The sequence below is a fragment of the Balaenoptera borealis genome (genome assembly GCF_965194805.1).
Source record: "Balaenoptera borealis genome assembly, chromosome: 21".
Classification (NCBI taxonomy): domain Eukaryota; kingdom Metazoa; phylum Chordata; class Mammalia; order Artiodactyla; family Balaenopteridae; genus Balaenoptera; species Balaenoptera borealis.
In genome coordinates, this window is record NC_138880.1 from 6,295,826 (window position 1) to 6,312,150 (window position 16,325).

General features: G+C 36.3%; 1 protein-coding gene across 3 annotated transcripts in view; it reads left to right on the top strand.

Moving 5' to 3' along the window:
* Window positions 1-16,325, top strand: part of LOC309619527 (disintegrin and metalloproteinase domain-containing protein 5-like) — a 147,105-nt gene that overhangs the window by 73,237 nt on the left and 57,543 nt on the right. For all 3 annotated transcript variants that reach the window (XM_082374758.1, XM_082374760.1, XM_082374759.1), the window contains one exon: window positions 13,593-13,788. In XM_082374758.1, coding sequence (XP_082230884.1) covers window positions 13,593-13,788 — 196 coding nt within the window. The remainder of the gene's footprint in view (window positions 1-13,592; window positions 13,789-16,325) is intronic.

Sequence of the window (16,325 nt, forward strand, 5' to 3'; positions counted from 1 at the left end):
GAGCAACTAAGCCTGTGCACCACATCTACTGAGCCTGTGCTCTAGAGCCTGTGAGCCACAACTACTGAGCCTGCATGCCACAACTACTGAAGCCCGTGCACCTAGAGCCCATGCTCCACAACAGAGAGTAGTCCCCACTCACCGCAACTAGAGAAAGCCCACACGCAGCAACAAAGACCCAACGCAGCCAAAAATAAATAAATAAAATAAATAAATTTATTTAAAAAAAATAAATAAGAAAAATAACTCATTTTAAAGGACAGTATTACCCTGACACCAAACCAGATGAAAGCCTCACAGGGAGACTATAGACCAGTATTCCTCACGAATGTCAATGCAAAAACCCTTTTAAAATTACAAACAGAATCCAGAAATATGAAAAGAATGCCACCATGACTAAGAGGGATTTATTTCAGTAATGCACATTTGTTTAATTAATGTAGCACACCATATTATTTAAATAAAGGAAAAGAAAATACATGATCATCTCAAAAGATTCAGTAAAAGGATATAACAGATGTAATAACTACTCATTTATAAAATTATCCACAAATTATAAATAGGGAGAAACTTAACCTGATACAGGTCATCTATGAAATACCTACAGCTAACATCATACCAATAACAAAATTCTGAGTACTTTCCCCCTAAAATCAGACACAGAGCAAGGAGGTGTAGGCTCTTATCACCTCTATTAAATGCTGTACTAGAGACTGTAGAGAGTACAGTCAGGTAAGAAAAAGAAATAAAAGTCATCCAATTTGGAGGGAGGAAGTACACCTCTCTCTGCAGATGACATGATCCTGCATGTATGTAATGATCCTAAGGAATTCATCAAAAATAGCTTTGAAAACAAATGAGTTTATAAAAGTCACAAGATACACATTCGCTATACAAAAATGAATTGAATTTCTATGTAATTGCAGTGAACAATCTTGAAATGAAATTAGAAAAACAATTCCATTCACAGTAGCATAAGAATACTCTTAATAAAAGAAATGCAAAACAGATTCACGTAACACATTTTTGAGGAAAAGAAAAAATCTAAGTGAAGTTGGAATATTCCATGTGAATGGATTGGAAGACTCAGAATTGTTAAGATGGCAATTTTTTCCTTTCTCAGAGGTCTCCAGTAGTATCTCTAGGTTTAATGAATCAGTAGAGAACTCACAGTACTCAGCATATAGCTTACTCATGACTATGATTTATTAAAGCCAAAGGGCACAAAGAAAAATCAGCAAAGGCTATCTTTCCATTTACTTGTTTTTCATCATGGATTTCCTTCATCAATGTTTTATAATTTTCAGTGTGCAGATCTTATATATCCTTAATAAAAATTACTCCTAAGCATTTTATTCTTTTTGATGCTATTGTAAATAGGATTTTTTCTTAATTTGTTTTGTAGATAGCTCATTTTTACATTTAAAGAAACACAACTATCTTTATATGTTGATTTTGTATCTTGCAACTTTAAATAATTAAGTTATTATTTTTAACAGTTTTTTTTGGTGAAGTCTTTAACCTTTTCTATATATAGCATAATGTCATCTGCAAACAGAGACAATTTGACTTCTTTCCTTCCAATTTGGATGTCTTTTATTTCTTTTTTCTTGCCTCATTGCTCTGGCTAGGACTTCCAGTACTAAGTTGAACAGGAGTAGTGAGAGAGGGCATCCTTGGCTTGTTAGCTATGGGATTGTCATATACAGCCTTTATTATGTTGAGGTGCGTTCCTTCCTATAGCTAAGTTGATAGTCTTTCATCATGAAAATATATTAAATTTTGGCAAATTCTTTTGCTGTATCTGTTGAGATGATCATGTTATTTTTATCCTTCATTCTGTTAATGTAGTGTATTGCATTTATTGACGTGGGTATGTTCAACCATCCTTGCATCCTAGGGCTAAATCTCATTTGATGATGGTGTATTAACATTTTAATGTGCCGTTGAACTTGGTTTGCTAGTATTTTGTTGAGGATTTTTGCATCTATGTTCATCAGGCTGTTCATCAGGTCAAAACTACATTGGCATATAGTTTTCTTTTCTTGTGATGTCTTTGTCTGACTTTGGCCTGAGGGTAATTCTGGCCTTGTAAAATAAGTTTGAAAGTGTTTTTTCCTCTTCAATTTTTGGAAGAGATTAAGAAGGATTGGCCTTAATTTTTCCTTAAATGTTTGATAGAATTCAACTGTGAAGCCATCTGCTCCTGGGCTTTTCTTTTTTGGGAGGTTTTTGATAACTGACTCAGTCTGTTTGCTCATTATTGGTTTGTTCAGATTTCCTATTTCTTCATGATTCAATCTTGGAAGATCATTTCTAGGTTTCTTCTAGTTTATAAAATTTGTTTGTTTATAATTGTAGTCTCTTATAATCCCTTGTATTTCTGTGATATCTGTTATAATGCCACCTCTTTCATTTATAATTTATATGAATTGTCTCTTTTATTTTTCTCAGTTAGCCTAGCTAAAAGTTTGCCAATTTTATCTTTTCAAAAACCCAGCTCTTAGTTTTTGTGACTTTTTAAAATTGTTTTTCAAATCTCTATTTCACTTATTTCTGCTCTAATATATATTATTACTTTCCTTCTGCTAACTTTGAGCCTAGTTGGTTCTTCTTTTTCTAGTTCCTTGAAGTGTTAGGTAGGTTGTTTGTCTGAGATCATTTTTTGAATATAGGTGTTTATTATTATGAAAGTTCCACTCAGAAGTAAATTTCCTGCATCCCTTGGGTTTTGGAGTGTTGTTATTTCCAGTTTTCATTTGTCTCAAAATATTTTTGCTTCCTTTTAATTTCTACGTTGACACATTGTTTTTTTCAGTAGTGTATTGTTTAATTTTCATAAATTTGTGAAACTTCAAGTTTTCTTTCATTGTGGTTGGAAAAGATGCTTGGTATGATTTCAGTCTTTTTAAATTTGTTACGACTTGTTTCTGGCCTATGCTGTATCTTGGAGAATGTTCTATGTGCACTTGAGGAGAATATATATTCTGCTGCTATTGGATGGAACATTCTGTGTATGTTTGTTAGGTCCATTAGGTCTATAATGTTGTTCAAGTCCATTGTTTTCTTATGGATTTTTCTGTTATGGATGATCTAACCAATATTGAAAGTGTGGTAATGAAGTCACCTATTATTATTACTGTATTTGTGACTGTTTCTTCAGTTCTGTTAATGTTTGCTTTGTATATTTAGGTATTCTAAGGTTGGGTGCATATGTATTTATAATTGTTATAAATACTGTTTATTTAAAGTCTTAAAGTCTATGTTATCTGATATAAATGTGCCCTCCCTGCTCTCTCTGATTGCCATTTGCATGAACTACTTTTTTCCATCCCTTCACTTTCAGTTTATGTGTATCCTGAAGGCTTAAATGAGTTTCTTATAGGCAGCATATAGTTGAATTTTGTTTTTTATTCATTCAACTACTCTATGTCTTTTGATTGTTGAATATAATTCATTTACTTTCAAAGTAATTACTGATAAGGAAGGATTTGCTATTGCCATAGTGTTGTTTTCTGTTTGTTTTGTAGTTCTTTTGTCCCATTTTTCGTCTCTCACAGTCTTACTTTGTGATTTTTTTTTGTGGTGGTATGCTTTGATTCATTTCTCTTTGTATTTTGTGTTTTGACTAAAAGTATTTTTTTTGTGATTTTTACAAGGCTTACACAAAACATTTTATAGTCATAACAGCCTATTTAAGCTGGTATCTTCAATTTCATACAAAAACTCTAAGCTTTTACTTCTCTCCCTCCACATTTCATGCTATTAGTCGTATTTTAACATTTAAAAATATTGTGTATCCAAGAACAAATTGTTGCAGCTACAGTTATTTTTAATGCTTTTGTCTTTTAACTTTTATACCAGAGTTAAAAGTGATTTACATACCACCATATTATGTATAGTATTGGAGTATCTGAATTTTATTGAATACTTACTTTTGCCAGTGGTTTTTATCCTTTCATATGTTTTCATGATTCTATTTGGCATCTTTTCATTTTGACTTGAAGAACCTTCTTTAAAGAGCCTCTTTTTTTTTCGTAAGACAGGTCTAGTGGTGATGAATTTCCTCAGCATTTGTCTTTCTGGGAAAGTCTTATCTCTTCTTCATTTCTGAAGGATAGCTTTACCAGGTATAGTACGCTTGGTTGGCAGATATTTTTCTTTGAAAATATCCTCAGACTTTCTGTACTGCAAGGTATCTGCTGAGTAGTCTTACAGTCTTATGTGCATTCCCTTGTGATAAGTTTCTTTCCTCTTCTGTCAGTATTTCTTTATTAAGTAAGCTTTCTGCCCTTTCTCTTTGCTTCTTCTGGGATTCCCATATGCATAGGTTGTTTCTTTCGACAATGTTCCATATATACCATAGAATTTATCTTTTTTCTTTGTTCTTCCAACTGGATAATTTCAAATAATTGTCTTTGAATTCACTGTTTCTTCTGCTTGATCAACGTGCTTTTGCAGCTTTTTATATGAAAATTTTCAGTTCAGTCATTTCATTCTTCGGATCCAGAATTTATTTGGTTCTTAAAAACAAATTTCTGTCTTTGTTAGATGTCTCATTTTGTTTATGTATTGTTTTCCTGGTTTTTATTTATTTGCCTATCTATTCTCTCTTATAGTTCACTGAACTTATGATGATTATTTTTAATTTTTTTTGTCAGGCAATTTGTGCATCTTCATTTTTTTGGGGTCTTCCACAGAGATATATTTCGGTCCTTTGGTGGTGTCTTGTTTCCTTGATTCTTTATGTTCCTTGATGCCTTGCATTGCTGTCTTCACATTTGAAGAAGTTGCCATCTCCTCCAGTGTTTACTAACTGGCCTTGGGAGAGAAAGAAGTCAGGCACCAGTCAGCCCAGCTAGAGTTCTGAGGGTCTCACAGACCTTTTCTGTGGGTGTGTATACTCCATTCCTCTTATTCCCTCATGGTGGGAAAGTTTAGGATTGTATGCTTTCTCTCAGTCTTGCAAAGCCAGTATGAATGTGGAAAGACTCCTATTTATTTTCCTTAAGGCTGTGCTCTGAAGTGTTCAAAGTTGTGCACCTTCCCCCAGTTCAGCAGAGTCCAGCCAGCTGCTAATATACATGTGTCCTCCGCAGCATTCTGCACCCTGTTGGAGGCTCACGTGCACCATCTACTGGAGAGTGTGGGTGCTGGCTATACGGGTGTGTGTGGAGTGCTGGAGGTGTTGTTCTCTGGCTAGCGGTGGGTGTCCTCAGGTGAGGCATCCTATTGGTTCATATGGAGGGCTCTTGCAGGAGCCTGCGAGCCAGTTATTATGATACATGGCTTGTTGCTGTGATCCCTACACTGTTGCTGTGAGCACCCATCCCTTTTCCCTACTCCTACATGTCTCCAGACTGCCAATCCACTCAGTGTTCTGGGTCGGGGAAGACAAAAGTGGACCTCGTGGCCAGTGTCTCACAAGGCTGGGGAAACCAGGCTCCTTACATCACTTTCACTTTCTCCTCTTGGAGAAGTCACAGGCCACCTTGGAGAAGGGGGTGATGTGGGTCAAGAGAAACTGTTGTTCTTACCCACTGCAATGCATCTACTCTCAGATGTTTTTACTCCAAAAGGGGACTGGAACCTTTTTGTTGGATTCCTGGGCTCCCATAAAGATATTCTTATCCATGGTATTTGTTTCTGTGTGAGTATGCAGCCTGGAATCTCCTATTCTCCCACCTTACTGATGCCACTCTCCTCTTCTTTCCCATTATTGGACATAGTATAGGATTAGTTATTGATATTAATGGTAACTTTAAAAATTAACCAACCTGGGGACCTTCAAGATGGTGGAGGAGTAAGATGTGGAGATCACCTTTCTCCCCACAAATACATAAAAAATACATCTACATGTGGAACACCTCCTACAGGACACCTACTGAACGCTGGCAGAAGACCTCAGACTTCCCAAAAGGAAAGAAAATCCCCACGTACCTGGCCATGTGCCTAAGAGGGTCTTGGTGCTCCGGCTTGGTGTCATCCTGCGCCTCTGAGGTGGGAGAGCCGAGTTCAGGACATTGGACCACCAGAGACCCCCTGGTCCCACGTAATATCAATCGGCAAGAGCTCTCCCAGAGATCTCTGTCTCAATGCTAAGACACAGCTCCACCCAATGGCCAGCAAGCTCCACTGCTGGATGCCCCATGCCAGACAACTAGCAAGACAGGAACACAACCCCACCCATTAGCAGAGAGGCTGCCTAAAATCATACTAAGTTCATAGATACCCCAAAACACACCACTGGACACGGCCCTACCCACCAGAAAAACAAGATCCAGCCCCACCCACCAGAACACAGGTACCAGTCCCCTCCACTAGGAAGCCTACAAAACCCACTGAACCAACTTCACCCACTGGGGCAGACACCAAAAACAATGGGAACTACGAACCTGCAGCCTGCAAAAAGGAGACCCAAGCACAGTAAGTTAAACAAAATGAGAAGACAGAGAAATATGCAGCAGATGAAAGAGCAAGGTAAAACCCCACCAGACCAAACAAATGAAGAGGAAATAGGAAGTCTACCTGAAAAAGAATTCAGAGTAATGATAGTAAAGATGATCCAAAACCTTGGAAATAGAATGGTGAAAATACAAGAAACATTTCACAAGGACCTAGGAGAACTAAAGAGCAAACAAACAATGATGAACAACACAATAAATAAAATTTAAAATTCTCTAGAAGGAATCAATAGCAGAATAACTGAGGCAGAAGACTGGATAAGTGACCTGGAAGATAAAATAGTGGAAATAATTACCACAGAGCAGAATGAAGAAAAAAGAATGAAAAGAATTGAGGACAGTTTCAGAGACCTCTGGGACAACATTAAATGCACCAACATTCAAATTATAGGGGTCCCAGGAGAAGAAGAGAAAAAGAAAGGGTCTGAGAAAATATTTGGAGAGATTATAGTTGAAAACTTCCCTAACATGGGAAAGGAAGTCGTCAATCAAGTCCAGGAAAGGCAGAGAGTCCCATACAGGATAAATCCAAGGAGAAACATGCCAAGACATGTATTAATCAAACTATCAAAAATTAAATACAAAGAAAAAATATTAAAAGCAGCAAGGGACAAGCAACAAATAACATACAAGGGAATCCCCATAAGGTTAACAGCTCATCTTTCAGCAGAAATTCTGCAAGCCAGAAGGGAGTGGCAGGACATATTTAAAGTGATGAAAGGGAAAAACCTACAACCAAGATTACTCTACCCAGCAAGGATCTCATTCAGATTCAATGGAGAAATTAAAACCTTTACAGACAATCAAAAGCTAAGAGAATTCAGCACCACCAAACCAGCTTTACAGCAAATGCTAAAGGAACTTCTCTAGGCAGAAAACACAAGAGAAGGAAAAGACCTACAAAAACAAACTGAAAACAATTAAGAAAATGGTAATAGGAATATACATATTGACAATTACCTTAAGTGTAAATGGATTAAAATACTCCAACCAAAAGACATAGACTGGCTGAATGGATACAAAAACAAGACCCATATATATGCTGTCTACAAGAGACCCACTTCAGACCTAGGGACACAAACAGACTGAAAGTGAGGGGATGGAAAAAGGTATTCCATACAAATGGAAATCAAAAGAAAGCTGGAGTAGCAATTCTCATATCAGACAAAATGGACTTTAAAATACAGACTATTACAAGAGACAAAGAAGGATACTACATAATGATAAAGGAATCAATCCAAAAAGAAGATACAACAATTGTAAATATTTATGCACCCAACATAGGAGCACCTCAATCTATATGGCAAACACTAACAGCCATAAAAGGGGAAATCAACAGTAACACAGTAATAAGAGGGGACATTAACACCCCACTTTCACCAATGGACAGATCATCCAAAATGAAAATAAATAAGGAAACACAAATTTTAAATGACACATTAAACAAGATGGAGTTAATTGATATGTATAGGACATTCCATCCAAAAACAACAGAATACACTTTCTTCTCAAGTGCTCATGGAACGTTCTCCAGGATAGATCATATCTTGGGTCACAAATCAAGCCTTGGTAAATTTAAGAAAATTGAAATCGTATCAAATATCTTTTGCAACCACAACGCTATGAGACTAGATATTAACTACAGGAAAAAATCTGTAAAAAATACAAACACATGGAGGCTAAACATTATGCTACTAAACAACCAAGAGATTAGTGAAGAAATCAAAGAGGAAATCAAAAAATACCTAGAAACAAATGACAATGAAAACACGATGAACCAAAGCCTATGGGATGCAGCAAAAGCAGTTCTAAGATAGAAGTTTATAGCAATACAATCCTACCTCAAGAAGAAAAATCTCAAATAAACAATCTAACCTTACACCTAAAGCAATTAGAGAAAGGAGAACAACAACAACAAAAAAAACCCCCAAAGTTAGCAGAAGGAAAGAAATCATAAAGATCAGGTCAGAAATAAATGAAAAAGAAATGAAGGAAATGATAGCAGAGATCAATACAACTAAAAGCTGGTTTTTTGAGAAGATAAACAAAATTGATAAACCATTAGCCAGACTCATCAAGAAAAAAAGGGAGAAGACTCATCAACAGAATTAGAAATGAAAAAGTAGTAACAACTGACACTGCAGAAATACAAAGGATCATGAGAGATACTAGAAACAACTGTATGCCAATAGAATGGGCAACCTGGAAGAAATGGACAAATTCTTAGAAAAGCACAACCTTCTGGGACTGAACCAGGAAGAAATAGAAAATATAAACAGACCAATCACAAGCACTGAAATTGAGACTGTGATTAAAAATCTTCCAACAAACAAAAGCCCAGGACCAGATGGCTTCCCTGGTGAATTCTATCAAACATTTAGAGAAGAGCTAACACCTATCCTTCTCAAACACTTCCAAAATATAGCAGAGGGAGGAAGACTCCCAAACTCATTCTATGAGGCCACCATCACCCTGATACGAAAACCACACAAAGATGTCACAAAAAAAGAAAACTACAGGTCAATACATCTGAAGAACATAGATGCAAAAATCCTCAACAAAATACTAGCAAACAGAATCCAGCTGCACATTAAAAGGATCATACACCATGATCAAGTGGAGTTTATCCCAGGAATACAAGGATTCTTCAATATATGTAAATCAATCAATGTGATACACTATATTAACAAATTGAAGGATAAAACCCATATGATAATCTCAATAGATGCAGAAAAAGCTTTTGAAAAAATTTGACACCCATTTATGATAAAAACTCTCCAGAAAGCCATAGAGGGAACCTACCTCAACATAATAAAGGCCATGTACGACAAACCCAGAGCCAACATCATTTTCAACTGTGAAATATTGAAAGCATTTAATCTACAATCAGGAACAAGAAAAGGATGTTCACTTTTGCCGCTTTTATTCAATGTAGTTTTAGAAGTCCTAGCCTTGGCAATCAGAGAAGAAGAAAAATAAAAGGAATCCAAATTGGAAAAGGAGTAAAACTGTCACTGTTTGCAGATGACATGATACTATACATAGAGAATCCTAAAGATGCTACCAGAAAACTATTAGAGCTAGTCAATGAATTTGGTAGAGTAGCAGGATACAAAATTAATGCACAGAAATCTCTTGCATTCCTATACACTAATGATGAAAAATCTGAAAGAGAAATTAAGGAAACACTTGCATTTACCATTGCAACAAAAAGAATAAAACACCTAGGAATAAACCTACCTAGGGAGACAAAAGAGCTGTATGCAGAAAACTATAAGACACTGATGAAAGAAATTAAAGATGATACAAACAGATGGAGAGATATACCATGTTCTTGGATTGGAAGACTCAATATTGTGAAAATGACTATACTACCCAAAGCAATCTATGGATTCAGTGCAATCCCTATCAAACTACCAATGGCATTTTTCACAGAACTAGAACAAAAAATTTCACAATTTGTATGGAAACAAAAAAGATCCCGAATAGCCAAAGCAATCTTGAGAAAGAAAAATGGAGCTGGAGGAATCAGGCTCTTGGTCTTCAGACTATACCAGAAAGCTACAGTGATCAAGACAGTATGCTACTGGCACAAAAACAGAAATATAGATCAATGGAACAGGATAGAAAGCCCAGAGGTAAACCCACACAATATGGTCACCTTTTTTCTCATAAAGGAGGCAAGAATATAAAATGGAGAAAAGACAGCCTCTTCAATAAGTGGTGCTGTGAAAACTGGACAGCTACATGTAAAAGAATGACATTAGAACACTCCCTAACACCATACACAAAAATAAAGTCAAAATGTATTAAAGACCTAAAATGTAAGACCAGACACCATCAAACTCTTAGAGGAAAACGTAGGCAGAACACTCTGCCTACACTCATAAATCACAGCAAGATCCTTTTTGACCCACCTCCTAGAGAAATGGAAATAAAAACAAAAATAAACAAATGGGACCTAATGAAACTTAAATGCTTTTGCCCAGCAAAGGAAACCATAAACAAGACCAAAAGACAACCCTCAGAATGGGAGAAAATATTTACAAATGGAGCAACTGACAATGGATTAATCTCCAAAATATACAAGCAGCTCATGCAGCTCAATATCAAAAAAACAGACAACCCAATCCAAAAATGGGCAGAAGACCTAAATAGACATTTCTCCAAAGAAGATATACAGATTGCCAACAGACACATGAAAAGATGCTCAACATCACTAATCATTAGAGAAATGCAAATCAAAACTACAATGAGGTATCACCTCACACCGGTCAGAATGGCCATCATCAAAAAATCTACAAACAATAAATGCTGGAGAGGGTGTGGAGAAAAGGGAACCCTCTTACACTCTTAGTGGGAATGTAAATTGGTACAGCCACTATGGAGAACAGTATAGAGGGTCCTTAAAAACTAAAAGTAGAACTACCATATGACCCAAGAATCCCACTACCTGGCATATACCCTGAGAAAACCATAATTCAAAAAGAGTCATGTACCACAATGTTCATTGCAGCACTATTTACAATAGCCAGGATATGGAAGCAACCTAAGTGTCCATCAACAGATGAATGGATAAAAAAGTGGCACATATATACAATGGAATATTACTCAGCCATAAAAAGAAACGAAATTGAGTTATTTGTAGTGAGGTGGATGGACCTAGAGTCTGTCATACAGAGTGAAGTAAGTCAGAAAGAGAAAAACAAATACTGTATGCTAACATATATATATGCAGTCTAAAAAAACCAAAAAAGTTTCTGATGAATCTAAGGGCAGGACAGGAATAAAGACGCAGACGTAGAGAGTGGACTTGAGGAAGTGGGGAGGGGGAAGGGTAAGCTGGGATGAAGTGAGAGAGTAGCATTGACATATATACACTACCAAATGTAAAATAGGTTGCTAGTGGGAAGCAGCTGCGTTGCACAGAGATATCAGCTCCGTGCTTTGTGACCACCTGGAGGGGTGGAATAGGGAGGGTGGGAGGGAGAGGCAAGAGGGTGGGGATATGGGGATATATGTATATATATAGCTGATTCACTTTGTTATACAGCAGAAACTAACACTACATTGTAGAGCAATTATATTCCAATAAAGATGTTAAAAAAAAATTAACCAACCTGTCAAATACAACTAGTATAGTTATCTAGTGTCATCGGTGTGCCAAAAGGAAATATTTTTCTGCTGCACAAACAAGATTCATATGTCCACAAGGATACCTGAACAACTGCTGTCGAGACTAGGATAGTATTTATGATTCTAATTAGTTCCTGGGCCCAATTATGGAAAGGGACATAGCCCAGACTATGATTTTTCTGATATACACAGTAATTTTTTTTACAATGCTGTTAAGGCTGATATGATGGTCAGAAGCAGTAAATTAACTCACTCATCCCTGGTTCAGTTGTATGAAGGGACACAGCCCTGTATATGAATTATACATTACATATGCAGACTGATAGTCTTGGCAAGAATAAAAGTAAATTAAAAACTACAAGAAAAAAGAAAATAAAAATATTTTAGGAGAAAATAATGTGGAACAAGGAGCCAGAAGGTTTAATGTTTTAGGGTCGTTTGGGAATTAGAGAGCCGTGGAAAGGAAAATAAACCCCCTTTAATGGAGGAGCAAGTACAGTGATAAAGCTTGGTTCAAAGGGCATTTGAGGATCTGGGTATTTAAGTATTGAAAAAGAAGTTGGGTGAAAGAAGCCACTCTAATAAGGCTATATACTGTATGATTCCAACTATATGACATTCTGGAAAAGGCAGAAATATGGAGACAGTGAAAAGATCAGTGGTTACCAGGGACTGAGGGGGAGATGAATAGGAAGAGCGTGAAGGGTTATTAGCGTAGTGGGAATACTCTGTATGATACCACAACAATAGATACATGTCGTTATACATTTGTCTAAACCTGTAGAATGTAAAACACCAAGAGTGAACTTTAATATAAACCATGGATTTTGAATGATTATGATGTGTCAGTGTAAGTTCATCAGTTGCAACAAATGTACCACTCTAGTAATACAGGCTTTGCATGTGTAGGGCAGGGGTTATATGGGAAATCTCTGTACTTTCTCCTCATATTTTCTGTGATCCTTAAACAGCTGTAAACAGTAAAGTTTTAATGGTAAAATAAATTAGAATAAAAGGAAGATTGCCATTTATACACATTTGTAAAAGGAAGTATATTCTGAAGAAACAAATATTAATACTTGCTCATTATATGTATTTTCTTTTAAAAACAATTTTGATTATTTGTTTTGATTTGAATGCTAACTCTATAAGCTTGGGTAACACAAGTATTGTTTTGTCTTCCCACCCATCTCTTGGAGAACTTGTGTCAGGTTTGCTTCAGGTAGCATATACTTGTTGTAAATGAGAAAACTATCTAGAAACCCTCTTTCAGAGGCGGGGCAGTGAATGTTATATAATCTGGGTCTCTAGGACCTTTGAAGCCAGAACAAATTTGACTTAGTTTATGTACGATAGTGATGATAGCCGTGAGGAATTGGGACTTGGGTTGAGGAAAGGGTTTGCAGTCATGGTATTTATATGTTTGTTTTCAAAAGCAGATATAAATAAAGGGAACCCTGGAAGCTATGAGCTAACAGTAAGCACTGAAGAGGTCAGAGATATATAATTGGACAAGTTATTTTTTACAGTTGTTTTCAATGTGGTACATGAAACAAACCTTCTTTTGTGTGTCCTGCAAACTTTTTTCTAAATGTTTATGAGGCATATTTATTGTTTTGTAAATGGTTGCTGATTTCTGCTTTAAGGATGGCATATGGAGAAACCAGAGTCTGCCCATGTGAGCATACCCTTAGTGGGTTGAAAGTAATTTTTATAATAATTACTTAGCTCTACTTTCTTTCTTTTTTATAATTATGGTAGTCTGCTTATCTTTGAGTTTCTCATATCTCTCACAAGCAATACCCACTCCTTTACGCACAACAGATTCAATCACCTAAATGTCTGTGCAATGCTTAAGTAGTTAACAAGAAGACAATTTCCTCATTGCTCTTAGCAACTTAGAAAAAATGGATGGAAACTTCAAGCCTGAAGAGAAAGAAAACTTGGGTATCATTTATATGTAATTTTTCTTATGTTTCTTTTCTCTTCCAGATAAAACCAGTTAATACACCTTGTAGGCAACCAGTTGATGAATGTGATTTTCTAGAATTCTGTGATGGGAATAACGCACACTGTGTGCCTGACACTTACGCACGTGATGGACAGAGTTGTGATTCGGGCGACTCCTTCTGTTATGAAGGACGATGTCGGTCGTTTACCAGACAGTGCAGAAAATTAATTGGAGGAGGTAATGACCACAATTTTCTTCTTAGTTCCTAAATTCTGATGATTCCAAGCTCTGTTATTTAATGCTATAAAACAAAAATGTGAGTGTAATTTTAAAATAAATGTATCCTATTTGTAGGCCTAATGTATATTAGTGTTAAAGGAAGTAAAGTTTTCTTGATTCTGAGAAAACACTTCTGAATTTATAAGGAATCCTTATTTGCACAAGGGCGAGACCTCAAGTGGAAATGCAGCTTCTTGGAAGATTATATTGACAAAAGAATTAAGTAATAGTCAACCTAAGAAAGAAATAGAGAATTTTATTCAAGCCAATCTGAGGATTATAACCCAGGAGATAGTCTTCCAAAAAGCTCTGAGAACTGTTCTGCCCATTAGAGGTCAAGGCACAGTTATATATGTTTTCAAGACAAAGGGTTATACATGAAAGTAACATACTGACAGTATACATAGTCCAGATCTGCGTGTAGAAGACATGTAGTGGTTCATCGTGAACCCTTACAGCATTGAGAAAGGAATGTTATCTCCTAAGGAGTCATCTTGCTGATGCCAGGAGAACATTGCTCTTTTGGTTTTGACACATAAAGCAATGTGAGTGCAAAACGAACAGTTACGTCAGGGTTTCTCCACCTCAGCACTGTGGATATCTTAGGCCAGGCAGTTCTTGCTGTGAGGGGTGTGGGGTCCTGTGCACTTTAGCATTTTTAGCAGCATTCATGGCCTTTTCCTTCCAGACACAACGCCTGCAGGCCTTTGTGGTTTTCACAGCTGGGGTGGAACTGATGCTGGCTTCTAGAGAGTGGAAGTCCGATTTGCTGCTAAATATCCTACCATGCACAAAACAGCGCCTATAAGAAAGAATTATCTGACCCCAAATATAAGGACTTACCAGATGCCATCTCATTAATTGCTTTCTGGCTGTTTTGTAGTTCCACTGAGAGAAAATATTTGCAAATCGTACATCTGATAAGAAATTAATATCCAGAATATATAGAAAACTCCTAAAACTCAGCAACAGAAAACAAACAGCCCGATTCAAAAACAGGCAAATGATGTGATTAGGTATTTCTCTATAAAGAAGACATGCAGATGGCCAACAAGCATATGAAAAGAAGCTCAACATCACTAATCATTAGGGAAATGCACATCAAAACTATGAGATACCACCTCACACCCATTAAGATGGCTGCTGTCAAAAAAAAAAGAACACAACAAATGTTGATGAGGATGTGGAAAAATTGCAACAGTTGTGCACTGTGGGTGGGAACGTAAAATGGCATCACCACTATTCTGTGTATGGAGATTCCTCAGATTATTAAAAATAGAATTACCACATGACCCAGCAATTGCTTTTCTGGGTATACGCAAAAGAATTGAAGGCAGTGTCTGGAAGAGATATTTATGCACTCATGTTCATAGCAGCATTATTCACAATAGCTAAAACTTGGAAGCAACCCAAATGTCCATCAGTGGATGAATGGATAAAGCAAACTGCGGTGTATATAAACAATGGAATATTATTTAGTCTTAAAAAGGATGGAAATTTTGCGACGAAGTACAAGATGGAGGAACCTTGAGGACATTATGCTAAATGAACTAAGCCAGTTACAAAAAGACAAATGCTGTATGATTCCACTGAAATGAGGTACTTAGTAATCAATATCACAGATACAGAAAGTAGAATGGTGATAGCTGGGGCTTGGGGAAGGGAAGAATGGAGAGTTGTTATTCAATAGGTATAAAGTTTCCATTTTAGAAGATAAAAAGAGTTATGGAGACGGATGGCAGTGATGGTTGCACAACAATGTGAATGTACAATTAACCACTGAACTGAACACTTAAAAATAAAGATGGTAAACTTTGTTATGTGTATTTTAACACAATACAAATTTGTAGAAAACAAAAACCAATTTATTTGATATATAGTACCTACCTCTTTTAAAATTTCTTTAAAATAATCCAGCTACATATTTTTTAAAGCTTCATTGCATAATTTCCTTACTGTGAAGCCCATTAGCAATTAGTGTTTTACCGTTTTATCATCATATTTTGTATAGTTAGATCTAACTCTTTAATTTCTTGAAGCTTGGGAACTATTTCCTCCCATCCTCTGTGCTTTCATGAGCATCTAAAATGGAATTCATAGGTAGTAAATATATGTGGATTTTTTTTAAGCGGGGGGACAAAAAGGAAGGATCCCTTATGCCAACACAGTGCTGATGTCACTCACTTCAGCACTTCATATAAGGCAAGTCTAGTGATCATGAACTTCTTCAGCTTTTGTTTGTCTGGAGAGATTTTCTCTCTCCTTAATGTTTTAATTGAAGTATAGTTGATATACAGTAATATTATATGTTACAGGTGTACAATATAGCAATTCACACTTTTTAAGTTTATACTACTTTTATAGTTATCATAAAATATTGGCTGTATTCCCCACGTGATACAATATATCCTTGTAGCTCATTTTCTACCTAATTTATACCTCTTAACCTCCTACCCCTATATTGACCCTCTCCCCTTGCCTGTCCCCCTGGTAAC